At 41.1% G+C, this 17,613-nt stretch overlaps 2 protein-coding genes and 1 non-coding gene across 4 annotated transcripts in view; 1 reads left to right on the top strand and 2 right to left on the bottom strand.

The window, feature by feature from the left end:
• Positions 1 to 6,083, bottom strand: part of LOC135492003 (rho family-interacting cell polarization regulator 1-like) — a 63,161-nt gene extending 57,078 nt beyond the window's left edge. Inside the window, exon 1 of the mRNA XM_064778054.1 lies at positions 5,974 to 6,083. The gene's annotated coding sequence lies outside the window, so the exon portion shown is untranslated. The remainder of the gene's footprint in view (positions 1 to 5,973) is intronic.
• Positions 6,084 to 6,584: 501 nt separating this feature from the next.
• Positions 6,585 to 13,757, top strand: LOC135492612 (nucleoporin NUP35-like). 2 transcript variants are annotated; one of them, XM_064779165.1, is made up of 9 exons: positions 6,585 to 6,721; positions 7,643 to 7,775; positions 8,331 to 8,458; positions 8,889 to 9,012; positions 10,239 to 10,420; positions 11,124 to 11,247; positions 11,644 to 11,772; positions 12,688 to 12,843; positions 13,287 to 13,757. In XM_064779165.1, exons 2-9 carry the CDS (start codon positions 7,653 to 7,655, stop codon positions 13,362 to 13,364), a joined length of 1,044 nt encoding a protein of 347 aa, XP_064635235.1. In that variant the 5' UTR covers positions 6,585 to 6,721; positions 7,643 to 7,652; the 3' UTR covers positions 13,365 to 13,757. The 2 variants fall into 2 exon arrangements, with proteins under 2 accessions (XP_064635235.1, XP_064635236.1); XM_064779166.1 differs by having other exon boundaries at positions 6,595 to 6,721; positions 7,646 to 7,775.
• LOC135493065 (U4atac minor spliceosomal RNA) lies at positions 9,540 to 9,672 on the bottom strand. The gene has a single exon (XR_010448179.1). It is a non-coding gene; the product is annotated as a U4atac minor spliceosomal RNA (small nuclear RNA).
• Positions 13,758 to 17,613: the final 3,856 nt, after the last annotated feature.

The following is a 17,613-nucleotide window of genomic DNA, read 5'->3' as shown; positions in this document are numbered from 1 at the left end:
TTTGAACTGAATTGAAATTGTATCAAAAATAAGAACGTATTGGAGTGCCACACTCAAATCAGTTCCTACCGTTTCAATTCTTGAAGTGAAAACAAGTTGCCTAACCAATTCGTACTGAAACTTGTATTGTTGCATGTTATTAATGGGTATTTAAAAACAGTCTATTTGATTACTTCCTGTCTTGGCAGTTGCGATTTTCAAATTAAAATAAAGGGCAGGGGTTTTCTATCTCAAGTGGCAGTGCCTTCAACTCGGTGTTTGATATCTGGAAAATTCGTAAGATTATGATGGGAATTTTCAGACCCAATTTTTTCCAGTCGGCACCACTGGCATGTTTGGTGTAGAGGAGAAATCAGTGATATATTGGTTAGAGCACTGGGGGCTAATGCATAATCATAAGGGTTCGAATACGATTCGGGGGACTGCTGTTTTGCCTAAACTAGCTCACCATTGCTTCGTCCTTCAGAAAAATAAAACCAAGGTTCCTCTCACCTGGTGCCAATGACAGGGTAGAGAAAAACCTCATCAAAGAAGTGGACAGTACAATCCAGCTCTAGAGATGGTCTGCTCTCATACTCCAAGGCAAAAACTGAGACGCAAAGCAAATAAATTCAACTGGCACCAACTGTAAAAGCTCACAAATCCAGATTGTGAAATACTCTTTGAAATCACAAGAGTTGGAGATGATTTTCCAGCCAGGCAAGAGCGAATGCCAAAGAAGAACAAATAGCTGCATGAGTGACACACTCTCGTAAGTCCATAGGCATTGTTTGTGTCCCTATCATCCATGTCATCAGCTTTCGCACCTGACAATGATAAATGTGGGACAAGAAGTTCCTTAAAACGTCTAAATTACCTGAATGTCCAATCCTTTTTTAAGCAACCTGACACCAACGTACCATCATACAAAACTTGGAAGACACCGAGTCAACAAATCCATTCAAACTTAGCTCATAACATCAGGCACAACCCATGGGTCCTAAACGAGTACAACACAGATATTTCAAGAATTATTTTCGGGACAAAAGCCTGTTCAAAGCAAACCTGATGCCTGATATCGCCTGGCAGGTAAATACTAGAGATATAGGAATTTGGGAAGGAGACTTGTCAACTTTTCAATGGGTTTTCAAGGGCATACCAAAGCTCTCATACTTTTGCAGAAATCCTCCCAGGCCAGAAAGTCAAATTGGTACAAGATTGCATGCTATTACGATCACACTTACACACCAGACATGCCAGAAGTGGTGGACCAGTGTTTTTTCCTTTTAGTCAGACAGTGGTGTGACACATGGTCACTGCTATTGGATTCAACTGCATCTCACTCGGGAGAAAAGTGCCAATCATTTGAAATGAACTGAAATGAACAACATGAACAAACCATATTGCCTTGTTTGCGATATTGCTACTTCTGCGTCGTATCCCCATTTATGTCCTGACATTAATTCCCATTAAAAAGTGGCGACATAACGCACACTCTTCTCACGACGTGGCGCTACAATATCGCGCAACGTTGGAGCAGAAGGCCCCCTACTACCTCCCAGCAGCCTTTGCCATCGACCAATAAGAAGGAAGGTGGGCAGGATCCTTTTAAGTCAATAAATGCTGATAGTAAGTGATCAGAAGCTGCCTCCGCTCGGCCTCTTGACAAAATATTGGATGATGGAGGCCACTTCACTTGACAACCATGTCAAGACCATTTAGAGAAGCAACTGGAAAACCTAAGCAAATAAAATTATAAATCATCTCATTATAGGGTGACCCTTCCGAAATTACATTTGATTTGGGATTATAAAGTAGATACTTGTTTTTTGTACATGTACCAGTAACCTTGATCAGCACTGATAAGTGTTGTTTTTATGAAAAGATCCACTGATGAAAGCCCCACAAACATTGGGTTTTTAACAAAAGAGATTGAGGCAATACAACCAAGGCTCAAACTGTTCAGTCACTATATGACAGCCCAACTTGATACTCCAAAACTATGCGCCCTTTGTGTCTTGTTTGATGGTAGCGTTTATTGTTTTAGGTAAACATAACCGCTTGGGTTGGTGCAGAATATTGTTTGGAAGTAGTCAAGAATGACATTTACATTGTTTAGTTTGAGGTGCTTTAGAATAGAAATAGATATCTCATTGTCGCTATTGGTTGCCTCACCAAACACTGCTCAGGTGGATCTATTTTGCTGCCATCAGTTTCAGCCGTTATTAAACCCTCGCTGTGTTTGGCAAGACAACCAATGCCTTCATTTAGGTTTAACATGGTACAATTTTCTTCCCACTTTAGGCATGTTGGATTGCATTTTATAAAGAGGACTTGACGTGAATGTTTAACAAATTGTGTACAACCCCGCCCAGACTTGAAAAAGAGTCAGAGAGACAGTGCTACTTCCTATGTGCTGGTACTCCAACTCTCTGTGTTTCCCTTTGATATGAATAGCCTGAATCTATGATGTCTGCTGCAATAAGACTATTATTCCAGGCAGACATCATAGATTCAGGCTAAGGAAAACACAGACAGTATAAAACTTCGGCAATGCGTAAAAGAGTAAATCAGACATCATACAGGTTTGTAGGTCCGTCATATCTGTATGGCACACATTTTTTTATATATATGCCTAATAACCAGAAATACCTGTAATACTCTTACTGTTAACTCAGTACTTCAGGCGTCAGGGGAGAACCCAAATATGAATAAGCAGCGAGAAGTTTGAGTGCTTATATAGCGTTCTATAAAAAGACCAAGTGTACATTGTATGGAGTCACCAATGATCAGTTTAGCATACCCCAGCACAATCAAGTCCACTCTACTAACAAAACAATGCAAATTTGTCTGAAATCACTCGACAAGAACCTACAGTAGGCCTAATGCAAGGTACAAATTCCAGAACTAGCTCAAATTCAATCTGTTTTACGCTGGATTTTTAGCCTAATAATGGCCGTTTTCAAGATGAGAAAAAGACCGGATGAGATCCGATAAGCTCCAAACAGCAGTGAACACAGGTGGCGCTTTGCGATGACATCAGACCTGCCTAAATAAGTCAACTCCAGGTTGAAATCAATACTACAAACCCCTTGGTGTCTTTAGTACGTAAAACGCCATTGGAAATTTTAAATTCAAATGCAGATTTAAATTTTTTAAAGAACGCTGTAGGCCTTAAGTTGAACTTAAGCCATCAATTGAGATTCTCGTTGGAACATTTGGAATGGACACAGAATGGCATTCTTTATGTAATAACAACATGTGGTATATGATATATCAATAGTTGCTTTTACACGAGGACGGTTCTAGCCCTCCTCACCTCGAGCCACTTGAAGCCGGATCACCTGTAACTGGCTTTGCGCTGTCTACACGGAGACGAGCCAAATCGCCGGCCCCAGGTCAGTTCAGGCCACTTAAACAACTAACCTGTCGCATGGTGGCGCATGTGACTCTTTATTCGGTGGATCATATATATATGATATACTGCGCTACCCGATTTTAGTACCGTGCGCAAAGTGACTCGAGGCCAGATCGGTTCTACACGAGAGATTAAGCGTCTTGAAGTGGCTCCAACCCGCCTCAAGTGACTCGAGACTGCAGTGCTAACGCGCCTCGGGTCAGGTCACTTGGAGACGGTTCTGATTTCGTTCTACACGGTAAAAATCATCCTGACCCGCCTCGAGCTGGCTCAAAGCCGGTTCCAACTGTCCTCGTGTAGAAAGGCCTAATATAACTAAGTAATGGAACCTTTTGGCTATATAATCTGATTGCATCATATCAGACTTTCGGAACATACACTCATTATCAATACTAGCACTAGTACCAGCACACAGGCCACACAATACTAACTTGATAACTGGCTAAGAAAACTACATTCCCTTGAGGGTTAAGAGTTCAATCATATTTATTTGATTTAGCGAGCCTACAGCTCTAACAAAAATACTCCTGATACCAAGAAAACACTCTACCTCCAACGCTCCATTCTAATTTCTACCACCATGCACTTTATAATAATGTCGTACATGTACATGACCAGACTAGTCTGCACTATCAGTATCATATTACCATAACCACTTCGAGAATGAACATTTTACATGAACACTTTCATCAGTAAACCAGGCTGTCGATATGAAAGTCTTGATAGGAAAAATCCAATACCTCGCGATAAAAATAGAAAACGGCCAACTAGGCAGACGCATTATTGACAGATATGAATTATGAAATCATGTGGAAGCCTCATTATCTTAGTCATGTAACTACAGTGGAACCTCCCTTAGCGGACACCTCTCTATTAAGGACAACCTCCCCATTAAGGACACTAGTTTTGGTCCCAAAGTGGAACGTTTCATTCAATTTGGCCTCTCTAATCAGGTCACCATTCTATTAAGGACAGCACTTGTCAGTCCTGAGGGTGTCCTTTGTAGAGAGGTTCTCCTGTACATGTAAGCCACATGAGCATACATGACATAAGCCTATGCAGACATACATACAGAGGAAGAACAGGTGGAATACAAAAGCTTAGTCTAGTACATGTAGTAATTGTAAACATAAGCACAGAACATTGTAGAACAACATCCCTTGTTTATTGCAATATCATTAGATTTTATTTATGATCCTAATTAATTGTAATTCCATCATCAATGATAATATCACCACTCCATCGAGAATAAACAGACCAGTGCTTCCATGTACACTTGCATCGCCTGAATTTTGTCTTCCACAAGCTATGTAGCTTCTTTCTGAATTAGAAATGAGGCACTCGACCGATGTAGATGACCATTCTGTGACCCTTCTCCCATTCGTCAGAGGAAAGGAAATTGTCTTGAACTGCTTGCTCAGCTTGGTTGGCAATTTGGTAATGGCTTGGTAAGAGCCCTGAAAGTGGCTCGGTGAAAACATCGATCAACCCCTGTCACTCAGTCAGGGGTCTGAAAGTGGCTCAGTGACTCAACATCGATCAACGCCTGTCATTGTCACCTCTGAGTTCCCTGGTTTGATCTCAGTTCAGTTGGTCTAACAACAAATTGTAATAGGCTCCGGTCTGCTGTATATCGAGCCAAGGTGCACCATCGACAAAATGCCAAGGACAATTTGGTCTGCTGCACAGACGGGAGGCCCAGGCTTTGTAATGAACAGTAGAACCTCTCAAATAAGGACACCCATGAGACTGACAATGTGCCGTCCTTAGAGAGGTGTCCTGATCAGCGAGGTTAAATTGAATGGAAACATCCAATTTGGGACCAAAACAAGTGACCTTAATAGAAAAGTTGTCCTTGATAGGCGTCCGCAAAGAGAGGTTCCACTGTATCTAAGTTACTATGTTATGTCTGTGTGTGTGTGTCCGTGAAGCTGTTTTTCAGGATAGCTGCTTGGAGGATGGCCAGGCTATCCCCAGCACTATTTTTACTTTAGGGATTACCAGACGACAACCAGGTTATTTTCATATCGACCATGCAATCACTGTGACTGTGCAAACAGTGATTTGTGACACCACCAGGGTCCAGGCATCATGTGGAAAAAATCATCTTCGACATAATTTCATAGGAGACAACAGATCACAACACAGTCCGACGCAGTTGCCAGCGTTGTAACACTTACTTTCCAGTTGCGGTGTCAATGGCAACGGCAGATTTGTGCCCCCCCCCCCCCCCCCAAGCAGATCACGACCACGTCACACCGGTACGCGCCGCCGTATTATGACGATACGGTTTTCCGATCTTTTGGCCATTCCCTCCTTTATTTTGACATGTTGGATGGGCAGGAAATGGCATGAAAATCATAGCCTATAGGCCCTACACGAAAACAACACGATTGATTGATAAAATGATCAATCTGACACATTGATTACAGATTAGGGGCCTAGATCGAGTGATCAACAAAACAATTTTGGTATCAAACAGACAAACGCACTGGCTTTTCATGATGCGTTTGCGTTCAAGATTTGATCATTTGACAATCGTCGATGCGTGACATATCAGACGTCATTATACCTACCACAACAAAGGCGATTGAAAACACGGATACACTTGAGTGGTCCTGAATTAATCCGAGAACAACATTAGGCCTGTGTCTGGTTTTCTTTCATGTCTTTTGGCTTCCTTGAATTCGCAGATGACGTAAAGGCTGTGCAATTGGCTCGTCTAAAAGCCGTTCTCAACCCCTCTTACTACAACACAATTACTCTATATCTAGTGATTGAAGCACTTATTTATTCAATAGAAAATATTTTATCAAATAAGAGATTTGATAAATCTTAAAAACCAATAGTTTGAACAAATGAGTTTGATGATAAAGGTCGATCAAAATACAGCTTTGCAGTCATCAGAGGGTAGGTGCTCGACTGCTAGCACAACACCGGACAAGCCAAAACCAATTTGTAACACAAATTTTGATTGGAGGAAATTTCGAAGTAATTAATTTTTAGCTCGCGATAAAAATTCGTTCATAGCGCGTTAAATAAATACTTTTCTCAAGTTTTCTGACCGATTTCATTCAACAACTACCATATCAGATCGTTAAGATACACTTTTGCTCAAGAAATAAATTAATGGGCCAAACGTTTTTAATCGAATATGCGGATTTTGCTAGCGGCCAGCTAAAAGTCACTTCCGCCATTTTCAAAACCGTGGAAATCGAATAATTACTGACTTCTACCACTCTTTTTGCTATTTCCTTGGGTCTGATTGCTGATCAAACGCGACCATTCCTTTACTGAACCTTTGTCTTATGCTGATACTCAAAGGTATAGTTCCTGGTCTGGAGAAAATGAAAGGGAAAAATGATAGAAAAGTGAGAAGTGAAAGTGGGTTCGATAACCGGATTTAGCCTGGAAGCATTATTTTAGCCTATTTTCGGACATACTTTTTTGTGATTATTAAATCAGTTTTTATGATTTGGGACATTCATACACATTCTGTTCAAGTGGCCTCCAGTTCATGACTTTTATTTTTGTAAGGCTACCGATACACTACAAAGTAAAGATGTGAAAGTAGGACCAGGACTGAGGCCGAGGGGACATGCATGCAGGCTTTTGCAGCTTTCTGGACAGTATTGACCTAACTTAGTCCTAACATAGCAATGTAGCCCTTAGCCAAGGCCATGAAAATGAAAGATATGGTTAACCGTCAAGCTTAAACTTAATTTTTTTATTTTGAATTTCATCCAAGGCAAACATTGTAGATTGTTTATAATATAGGCACGCCGCTGAATCCTCGCCCTGTAGTGTAAAAGGTTAAAACATCCATGAAAGACTCTTTGACACCAGGCGGAGGAAGTCATTGCACTTGCAGACCCAAACAAACCTATATATAGGCACAACGAACAAAAGATCATGTGGTGTGCGACCATGCGGTCTTTTGTTTGTTGCGGCCAACAGTGGCTTCCTCTGCCTGGTGTGTGGGCCTCTATTGGCTGACGTAGAAGAAGAAATCGAGGTTGAGGCAGGCGCAAAACAAACTGAGTATGATGATGTGTCATTGCCCTGCCATGTTAAATGTAATTGTTGTACTTTTGCAGAGGACGTGGCGTTTTTTATGATGGAGAAGAATATTTTCAAGACAACTTTTCCTTGCCAATTTAAAAAACTCCTTGGTGATACTCCCCGCCCAACCTTCATTAATTAGCATGATTCATTCTTTACTGACACTGACGCATTTCATTTCAGTAGTACAATAATGTTCTCACCCTCATCTGGCCCATCTTCCGAACCAATGACTCTCGGCTCTCCAGCGGCTAGTCCAGTTCATCAGGCATCCTTTCTACCTGGTTATCTTCTTGGTGATACGTCTGCTATGTCTGTAGGTAGACACTTTGAGAACCATTGAAAATGTGGAATGAAATTAACATTCTGAGTACTTTCGAGTTGTCCACTGGGAGTATTGCGTATATTCAGTAGAAGATCCAAATGGACACAAAAAATATTCCCGATTGCTCAGCTTCGACTGAACTCAGAAATTAACATTTGACCCGTCAGCTGTAAGGAATGCTTGTTGTGTAATTTTAGATGCTATTGGAGGAGCCTCATAGCCTTGAGGTTAAAGACGCCTGGCTATCGGGCAATGAGCCTGCGTTTGATTCAGGGGAGAACCAAGATTTGTATTACTGGATGAACCAACATGGGTATCAAGGAAGTAAAATTCATAGCCAGTCCTTTGATTGAGACTTAAAACCGAGATTCTCTGTACCTGAGTGCCTCTGCCAGAGCAGGCTAAAGGTCCCAAATACGTCGTAGGCATGACAGGGGGTTAATGTGTAACCTGATGTGGACTAAAATCCTATGGCAAAGATCCGAAAATGGACCATGGAGCCTAAGAAAATTTATAAGAAATATAAATATCGTTCAACTTTTGCAGCCAGGACACCAGAGATCGTTATGGTCTTCCCCCAGTGGTCACAGTCCTCCGCATGGAACACCAGGCCGACTATCCGCAGCACAGTCGGGGGGTTTCCTTCAGTCACCAAGGTCGGAGGCAAAAACTAGGTAACAGTCTATTTGAGCATCGCACTATCACAGTCATGACAGTGCTGTATCACGTATGAATGAAGACTAGTCTTGAATACAGAATTATCCAGAGTGGTAACTTCACCTTTTGCAACATATTTTTCAAACCATTGTGAGACATGATAAAAGGGTTAAGTTGAATTTTAAGGACTCGTGTAAAAATGCAAATACAGTGGAACCTCTCTATTAAGGGCACCCTCGGGACTGACAAGTGCTGTCCTTAATAGAGAGGTGTCCTGATTAGGGAGGCCCAATTGAATGTAAAAACCCAATTTTGGACCAAAACTACTGTCCTTAATAGAGAGGTTGTCCTTAATAGAGAGATGTCCGCTAAGGGTGGTTCTACTGTATTTCATTGAAAAATGTTGTTTCTTCAAACCATCTTGTACATGTGTGTATTTTTTTTCAGGGACTACAGTCATAGGACCAAAGATAAAACTGGGGCCCCACCTGTCCAGGGCTTGATTGATCAAATAACTAGTCCTGCCCCTGTCGCTAGTCCATTTGGAAATGCTGCTCTTGGGAAAAGACAGGTGAGGAGAAGGTGTCCAAGTTGTCAGCCGTTCGATCCCCAACTGGTTCACATCGTCATGTAGAAGAGTGGGTTAATCTGACGGAGATATTTCCTTCCCAGCTCCGGTTTCCTCCTACATGATAATATATAAGGGCCTGCCCTGTATTCTAAAAACTTTAAGTCCAGGTGGTGATTCCTGACAAGTTTGCACGACTTGAAAATTTTACAACAGAAATAACATTTGGCGTTAGCCAAGTTGCATGAAGAATTAGCTGGTTTGAGCTTAATGGCGGTAGTGGCCCTCCCTGTAATATACCATCCCACCATTATTTATACAGATAAATGGTCAAGTTGACGCTAAGTTTAGCTCTTCATGTAGGCTAAGTCGATATTTTACAACTGCATTTTTGAAATTCAGGTTATTCAGTTAGAAATGTGTTGTTTTGACACACTGGCACTTCCAATGATTAATCAAGTCATTGAAAGCTGGAAGTGCTTCATATAGTTCTACTCTTATATCATTGTTTTTTCCCCATTTTTGAGGGAAGTTCCAAAAATTGCACCCGAGCCCTGCAGTTTCCTGCTGGGTGATGCGTGAGTTTGTATAGCTAATGGTGTCAGCAGGCCTGCCCTCACTATGCGTTCATAGAACAGGAGCTCACCCCAAGATAAGGACAGCTGGTTAATCCTGTGAAATACTGCACTTTATACGTTTTGGAAATTTATGAGTTTCGTGGTGTTGCATTGCGTAAATAGGTCACCAGCTTATTTGACAAAATAAATATCTATGCTGGTCATTTATATAAACAAAATTAATCAGAAATTAGTTCATTAAACCAGCTGGTCAATGCAGTGATTGTTGATAGTAAATGATTGTAGATAGAGATAATAGAGCATCTAGAAACTCATTTGAGCTCTTGCGTGAACAGTGTTGTTACATGTGCTGCCTCCTATTGGAAAAGATGTCAACTTTCAGATTAGGTATTTTCTTGCCTAATACAATGCAGTGCAATTTGTAAAATGCAAAGCTCCCACTTTTAAGGGTAATACCCTTCGTTTTTGGGTTTGAAGCAATACAAAAGATATTAATTAAGTCATTTTCAATTCATTGTGTTTCCATAATCAATTGTTTTGGGCCATGGTGTCAACTATACGAGTTTCAGAAAAATCGCCCTGGTAGTTTTTCGCTAGAATCACAATCCAAGGGATGGATCCTAACCACTCAGCCCCTTTCGTTACTTCCAGCTGGATTTTAGTCATGCGAGGACGCCACAGTTCCCCTCAGACATGGGAAGGTCCCCTGCCCAGTTTTCCACGCCTGGGCCCCCGCCGACTGAGATGTCTCATAGTTTCATTGGGCCGTTTGGATCACAACAAAAGAAGCAAGTTCCCTCGCCGACACAGATTGATCCATTTTATACGCAAGGGTAAGATTAATGGAAATCCTCATGAAAATAAAGTTACCGGTTTGTGTAACTTTACCATATATCTAGATTTACATGGTAGTGAACTTTTATTTGAACAATAAATGTGTGTTTTAAGTAGGCCCTTTACCACTATAGTGTATTATCAATCTCAAAAGCTTGGTGTAACACATATACCAGTCTCAAAAGCTTAATTCCCAAGTCTAATTCAAAAATATTTCCTTAAAAATCAAAAAGTGCACCTACTACTCTGCACATATCTACTCGACCATGTCTGGCCAGTTGAGAGTAAAGAAAAAGAGTCGTACTGGCTGAGCCTCAAAACTGATCTTTCAATACATGACTCCCTATCACATGTAACCTCTGACACCGAATTTTGATCTGATCTGATTCTTGGCTTGGCCACCAAGTCCAAGAGGCTAAAACTCACAAGTCAGATACTGTTTCACTGTGGCAAACATTGAGAGCAAACCTGCCCCAAAGTAAAAATCTGAAGTTGAATTTCTTTAAGTACTCCGGTGGATAAGAGCCCTCCCCAAGTCAGACACCGTTTCCTGTACTTGGTGTGCAGGAATTCAACAAAAGTACCAACATGCCAAGAAATCTGGCGGATGCTGTCTGAAATATCCAGTCAGTTTCTTACGATTATCCAGTAAGAGTGTTCTTCAAAAACATACCTGTAGTTGAATTTACGCACTATTTTCAGTGAATCAATACGACCTGATGATGAGCTTGACGAAACTTGGGTAACCATATTCGGGTTCCCGCCAGCAGCGACCTCGTTCATCTTACAGCAGTTCTCACAGTACGGAAATATAATCAAACACACAGTAAGTTTTGACGGCAATAGTCTAATCGGCAGGGTCTTACACAGAAAGGCGTAAGCAATAATTAATAAAGACTAGTTTTAAATCAATTCTTAGCATAAGCAAGGGGGGGGTCAGTGGGTGCAGACGACCAATTTTCAAGAGAAATTTAGACTGAAAATCCCTTGTGCTCAAGGACTCTTGAAATTTAAATCGACCTCAAAAATTCTCTTTAAGATGTTTGGAAAACGCCCCTTAATTTGGTAAATTGACCACCTTGCTAGAAATCTCGGTCTACCTTTGTAAATTGTATTTTTGGATGCAGGATTATGGATATTGACACTTAAATTTGCTAATGGGGCTCTCTTCATATTAACTTCTAATTTCAGCACTGATAAGTTGAACTCGTTTGTTTTTCAGATAGCAAATGATGGTAACTGGATGCATCTTCACTTTCAATCAAAAATACAGGCAAAGAAAGCGCTCAGTAAAAACGGTAAAGTGTTCGGGAATGGTATCATGGTTGGAGTACAGCCTTGTATAGATAAGGTGAGTGTGTGGTTGTGTACCGCTGTGCATGAAAAACGTCCCCCAAAAACAGTTCGAATTTTTGTTAAAATATGGCTTTCTTACCTCTTTGATGAGGCTGAAGAAATCTCTGTAGGAGGGGATGAAAGTTCAACAAGAAGAGTGGATGGATTCCAATTAGTCATGAAAAATGTCCCCCAAAAACAGTTCGAATTTTTGTTGAAATACAAATTTCTTACCTCTTTGATGAGGCTGAAGAAATCTCTGTAGGATGGGATAAAAGTTCAACAAGAAGAGTTGATGGATTCCAATTAGTCATGATGAATATCTGAATACATTTTCTCATCAATATTTTGGTGTACCATTTTCCGTTTATCAATGCAACTCGCCAGCCACTGCTGCATCTGTAAGAATATGCAATTGATGATGTTGCTGTCTATAAGGTCTCATTTCTCGATCAACCAATTTCGCATCTTCTCCAAGATTGGTCGTTCGGCGAAGGATGTGAGAAGCCTGGCAAATGGATGATGAAAATTAGGCATGATTGACAGGAACACCATCAGATGTAACTTCTCAGGAATGATGCAAGGTGGCTGGTTGTAACCAGAATTGTCTTATATTGTTCCAAATGATCTTCATCAAAGCATGTTGGGTACACCCATACAACAGATAGGACCCAATAAACCATCTAATATTGTTCCCATTGTGTTCCAGAGTGTGATGGAGTCTGACAGAGACAATCGTCTTCATCAGAGCATGTTGGGTACACCCATACAACAGATAGGACCCAATAAACCATCTAATATTGTTCCCATTGTGTTCCAGAGTGTGATGGAGTCTGAGAGAGACAATCATCTTCATCAGAGCATGTTGGGTACACCCATACAACAGATAGGACCCAATAAACCATCTAATATTGTTCCCATTGTGTTCCAGAGTGTGATGGAGTCTGACAGAGACAATCATCTTCATCAGAGCATGTTAGGTACACCCATACAACAGATAGGACCAGGGGAATCATTCAATACATCTAAGTCAACTCCAATGAGACCACTAACTGCTGCTTACCGGGCGGCAAGTAGTGATCATGAGGTAAGATCAGACTCGGAGAAACTTAAAGTTTCAGATCAGTAAACCAAGTTTTAGAGGTGTAAAGATATTGAGAGTTTATAGAAAGAGCTCCAGTATTCAAAATCTTTTCAACTGCGTTTTGAAGCAAAAAGCCTTTACAGATCAGTTATCCAAGTTTTAGGGTGATGAGATATTGAGAGGTTAAAGAGGTCCAGTATTCATAGTCTTTTCAACAAAGCTTTGAAGCAAATTTATTTCCTGACTTGGGGCCCCTTGTGATAAAGCAGCAAGCCTACCAAAATAATTCACCACATGGCATAGAACTTGTTAGTCTTGCTCAATCCCAGCTTTTTCCACCATTTACTTGGGCCCTTACACTTGCTCAGTAGTATGATACACTCTCTTAATTATGTCAGATGTAAAATTATTTGTTTGTATAAATGTTATCCTTTGTTTCCTTACAGGTTGTCTCGCAAAGCAACACGCCTCAGAAGAATTCCAGTATAATGTCAAAAGCAATGGAGTATATGTTTGGCTGGTGATGTTGGACACTTTAGGGAATAATAAACAATCTTTGAACATTCTTGATTCTAGCTGGGAATATAAATGATATAGATAATGGCTAATACTTATAAAGACTAGTAAATGCTTTTACTACAGTTTTCTACGGAGATGGCTAGTGTAAATGTACATGAAGTTTAAAGTAAAAGCATTTACTAGTCTTATAAATATCGGCCAATGTATCTGAAGTATGACCTAAGTCAAAAACTTTCAACTTTTTCCAGCCATTTTAAGCTTCTTTTTCATGCAGTGGCATTTTTCTTGAAATGGGGTATAGGGGTGGCCGCCTGGACACAATGTGGAGACTGTCTTTTTCTGTTGTATCATTGACTATTCAGAAGATTTTCAGTGGCGGAGTTTGTTCATGGCACTGTATGGTATTGTGTACATTTTAATAAACAAATGAATATGTGTATGAAATGCTTGTTTGTTTTGTCTGAACCCAATTGGGTTATTGGCCTATACATAGTAAGAAATTGCTTTGGCCAGATGCAGGGTCCATTGCAAACCTCATGTTTCTGGCTTGGAACCTTGGTTTGACTTCTCATTCAAAGGACAATAAAATGTAGGGTGAAGTGTCTTGCTCAATGCACCATGACACTGATCTTCCTGACTTTTATACTAAACATGGGATGATTTTCCAACACTCACGTTGCTGAAGAAGAGGGGCGTAACTTGCTTTTCGGTCTTGAGAAGGGGGGGGGCAAAAGACTTTCTTGGGGGCAGAATAACACTTGAAATATTTCGGACAAAAGCACAGTCAAAACACATTTTTTGGTGACCTCTGGGGGCATTTGCCCCCTGCACCCCACAAGCTACCCCAATATAATGATGTTGTAACAAATTATGGACAACATTTATGCATAATCTCATAACCCCTTAAAGGCTATGTCGATCACTGTCACAACCAACAAACAACTGTGTGGACAATGTTACAATTTTTCACAACCAATCACATGGGTGATAGGAATAAAGGCCAGCAAATGTTTTTATCTAAAACTCCATATACATTTACATTAGGCCTTTCTGTACAAAATTGTAGTAAAAGCATTTACTTGTCTTTATTCATATCGCCCAATGTCACATCCACTCAAAGGATTTTCATAGGCTAGAAAATATATTGGGGGCAATCAGTGAGATGATTTCATGGCCATTCACATGAACAATGTCACAACCACTCAAAGGATCTTCATAGGCTGGAAGATGTAGTGGGGACAATCAGTGAGATGATTTCATCGCCAGTCACATGGACAAAGTCACAACCACTCAAACGATCTTCATAGGTGGGAAGATATAGTGAAGACAACCAGTGAGATGATTTCGTGGCCAGTCAAGTTATGGTGGAGACAGTGGCTGATATAAATATAGAATAGCAAACGCTTTTACTTCAGTTTTGTACAGAAAGGCCTAGTGTAAATGTACATGGAGTCTTAGATAAAAGCATTTGCTAGTCTTTATTCATATGACCAAATCAGTGAGATGATCTCATGGCCAGTAACAGGGACAATGTCACAACCACTCGCTCACAGGATCTTCATAGGCTGGAAGATATAGTGGAGACAATCAGTGAGATTATTTCATGGCCTGTCACAGGGACAATGTCCCAACCACTCAAAAGATCTTCTTAGGCAGGAAGATATAGTGGGGACAACATGTGAGATGATTTCATGGCCAGTCACATGAACAATGTCACAACCACTTTACTCAAAGGATCTTCATTGACTGGAAGATATAGTTCGGACAATCAGTGAGATGATTTCATGGTCAGTCACATGGACAATGTCACATCCACTCAAAGGATCTTCACAGGCAGGAAGATATAATCCGGACAATCAGTGAGATGATTTCATGGTCAGTCACATGGACAATGTCCCAACCACTCAAAGGATCTTTATTGGCTGGAAGATGTGGGGACAATCAGTGAGATGATTTCATGGTAAGTCACATGGACAATGTCACATCCACTCAAAGGATCTTAACAGGCTGGAAGATATAGTGGAGACAATCAGTGAGACGATTTCATGGTCAGTCACATGGACAATGTCCCAACCACTCAAAGGATCTTAACAGGCTGGAAGATATAGTGGAGACAATCAGTGAGACGATTTCATGGTCAGTCACATGGACAATGTCCCAACCACTCAAAGGATCTTCAGAGGCAGGAAGATATAATTCGGACAATTAGTGAGATGATATCATGGCCAGTCACATGGACAATGTCCCAACCACTCAAAGGATCTTCATAGGCAGGAAGATATAATTCGGACAATTAGTGAGATGATATCATGGCCAGTCACATGGACAATGTCCCAACCACTCAAAGGATCTTCATAGGCAGGAAGATATAGTGGGGACAATCAGTGAGATGATTTCATGGTAAGTCACATGGACAATGTCACATCCGCTCAAAGGATCTTCATAGGCTGGAAGATACAGTGGGGACAATCAGTGAGATGATTTCATGGTCAGTCACAGGGACAATGTCACAACCACTCAAATGATCTTCAAGGGCTGGAAGATGTAGTGGAGACAATCAGTGAGATGATTTCATGGCCAGTCACATGGACAATGTCACAACCACTCAAATGATCTTCAAGGGCTGGAAGATGTAGTGGAGACAATCAGTGAGATGATTTCATGGTAAGTCACATGGATAATGTCACAACCGCTCAAAGGATCTTCAAGGGCTGGAAGATGTAGTGGAGGCAATCAGTGATATGATTTCATGGCCAGTCACATGGACAAAGTCACAACCACTTAAAGGATCTTCATAGGCGGGAAGATATCGTGAAGACAACCAGTGAGATGATTTCGTGGCCAGTCAAGATATAGTGGAGACAGTGGCTGATATGAATAAAGAATAGCAAACGCTTTTACTTCAATTTTGTACAAAAAGGCCTATGTACATGGAGTCTTAGATAAAAGCATTTGCCAGTCTTTATTCATATGACCAAATCAGTGAGATGATCTCTCGGCCAGTCACAGGGACAATGTCACAACCACTCGCTCAAAGGATCTTCATAGGCTGGAAGATATAGTGGAGGCAATCAGTGAGATGATTTCATGCCCAGTCACAGGGACAATGTCACATCCACTCAAAGGATCTTCATAGGGAGGAAGATATAGAGGAGACAATCAGTGAGATGATTTCATGGCCAGTCACATGGACAATGTCACAACCACTCAAACGATCTTCACAGGCTGGAAGATATAGTGGAGGTAATCAGTGAGATGATTTCATGGCCAGTCACATGGACAAAGTCACAACCACTCAAACGATCTTCACAGGCTGGAAGATATAGTGGAGGCAATCAGTGAGATGATTTCATGGTCGGTCACATGGACAAAGTCACAACCACTTAAAGGATCTTCATGGGCCGGAAAACAAAGTGGAGGCAATCAGTGAGATGATTTCATGGTCAGTCACATGGACAATGTCACACCCGCTCAAAGAATCTTCATTGGCTGGAAGATACAGTGGAGACAATCAGTGAGATGATTTCATGGCCAGTCACATGGACAATGTCACAACCACTCAAAGGATCTTCATAGGCAGGAAGATACAGTGGAGACAATCAGTGAGATGATTTCGTGGTCAGTCACGTGGACAATGTCACAACCTCTCAAAGGATCTTCATTGGCGGGAAGATATAGCGGGGACAACCACTAAAATGATTTCATGTTCAGTCACATGGACAATGTTACAAACACTCAAAGGATCTTCATAGGCTGGAAAATGTAGTGGTGGCAATCAGTGAGATGATTTCATGACCAGTTACAGGGACAAGGTCACATCCACTCAAAGTATCTTCATAGGCTGGAAGATAAAGTGGAGACAATCAGTGAGATGATTTTATGGTCAGTCACAGGGACAATGTCACAACCACTCAAAGGATCTTCACAGGCAGGAACATATAGTGGAGACAACAAGTAAGATGATTTCATGGCCAGTCACATGAACAATGTCACAACCACTCAAAGGATCTTCATAGGCTGGAAAGTATAGTGGAGACAATCAGTGAGATGATTTCATGGCCAGTCACATGGACAATGTCACAACCACTCAAAGGATCTTCATAGGCTGGAAGATATAGTGGAGACAATCAGTGAGATGATTTCATGGCCAGTCACAGGGACAATGTCACACCCGCTCAAAGAATCTTCATTGGCTGGAAGATATAGTGGAGACAATCAGTGAGATGATTTCATGGCCAGTCACATGGACAATGT

The sequence above is a fragment of the Lineus longissimus genome, chromosome 8, assembly GCF_910592395.1.
Source record: "Lineus longissimus chromosome 8, tnLinLong1.2, whole genome shotgun sequence".
Lineage (NCBI taxonomy): Eukaryota > Metazoa > Nemertea > Pilidiophora > Heteronemertea > Lineidae > Lineus > Lineus longissimus.
This window is presented reverse-complemented; position numbering and strand designations above follow the sequence as displayed.

Bases quoted from the DNA above. Each gene is read 5' to 3' on its own strand.
- LOC135492612 (XM_064779165.1), top strand. From the start codon at position 7,653: ATGTTCTCACCCTCATCTGGCCCATCTTCCGAACCAATGACTCTCGGC. The intron at 8,459-8,888 runs GTAACAGTCTAT...ATTTTTTTTCAG, and splicing joins AGGTCGGAGGCAAAAACTAG to GGACTACAGTCATAGGACCA. The intron at 9,013-10,238 runs GTGAGGAGAAGG...CGTTACTTCCAG, and splicing joins CTGCTCTTGGGAAAAGACAG to CTGGATTTTAGTCATGCGAG.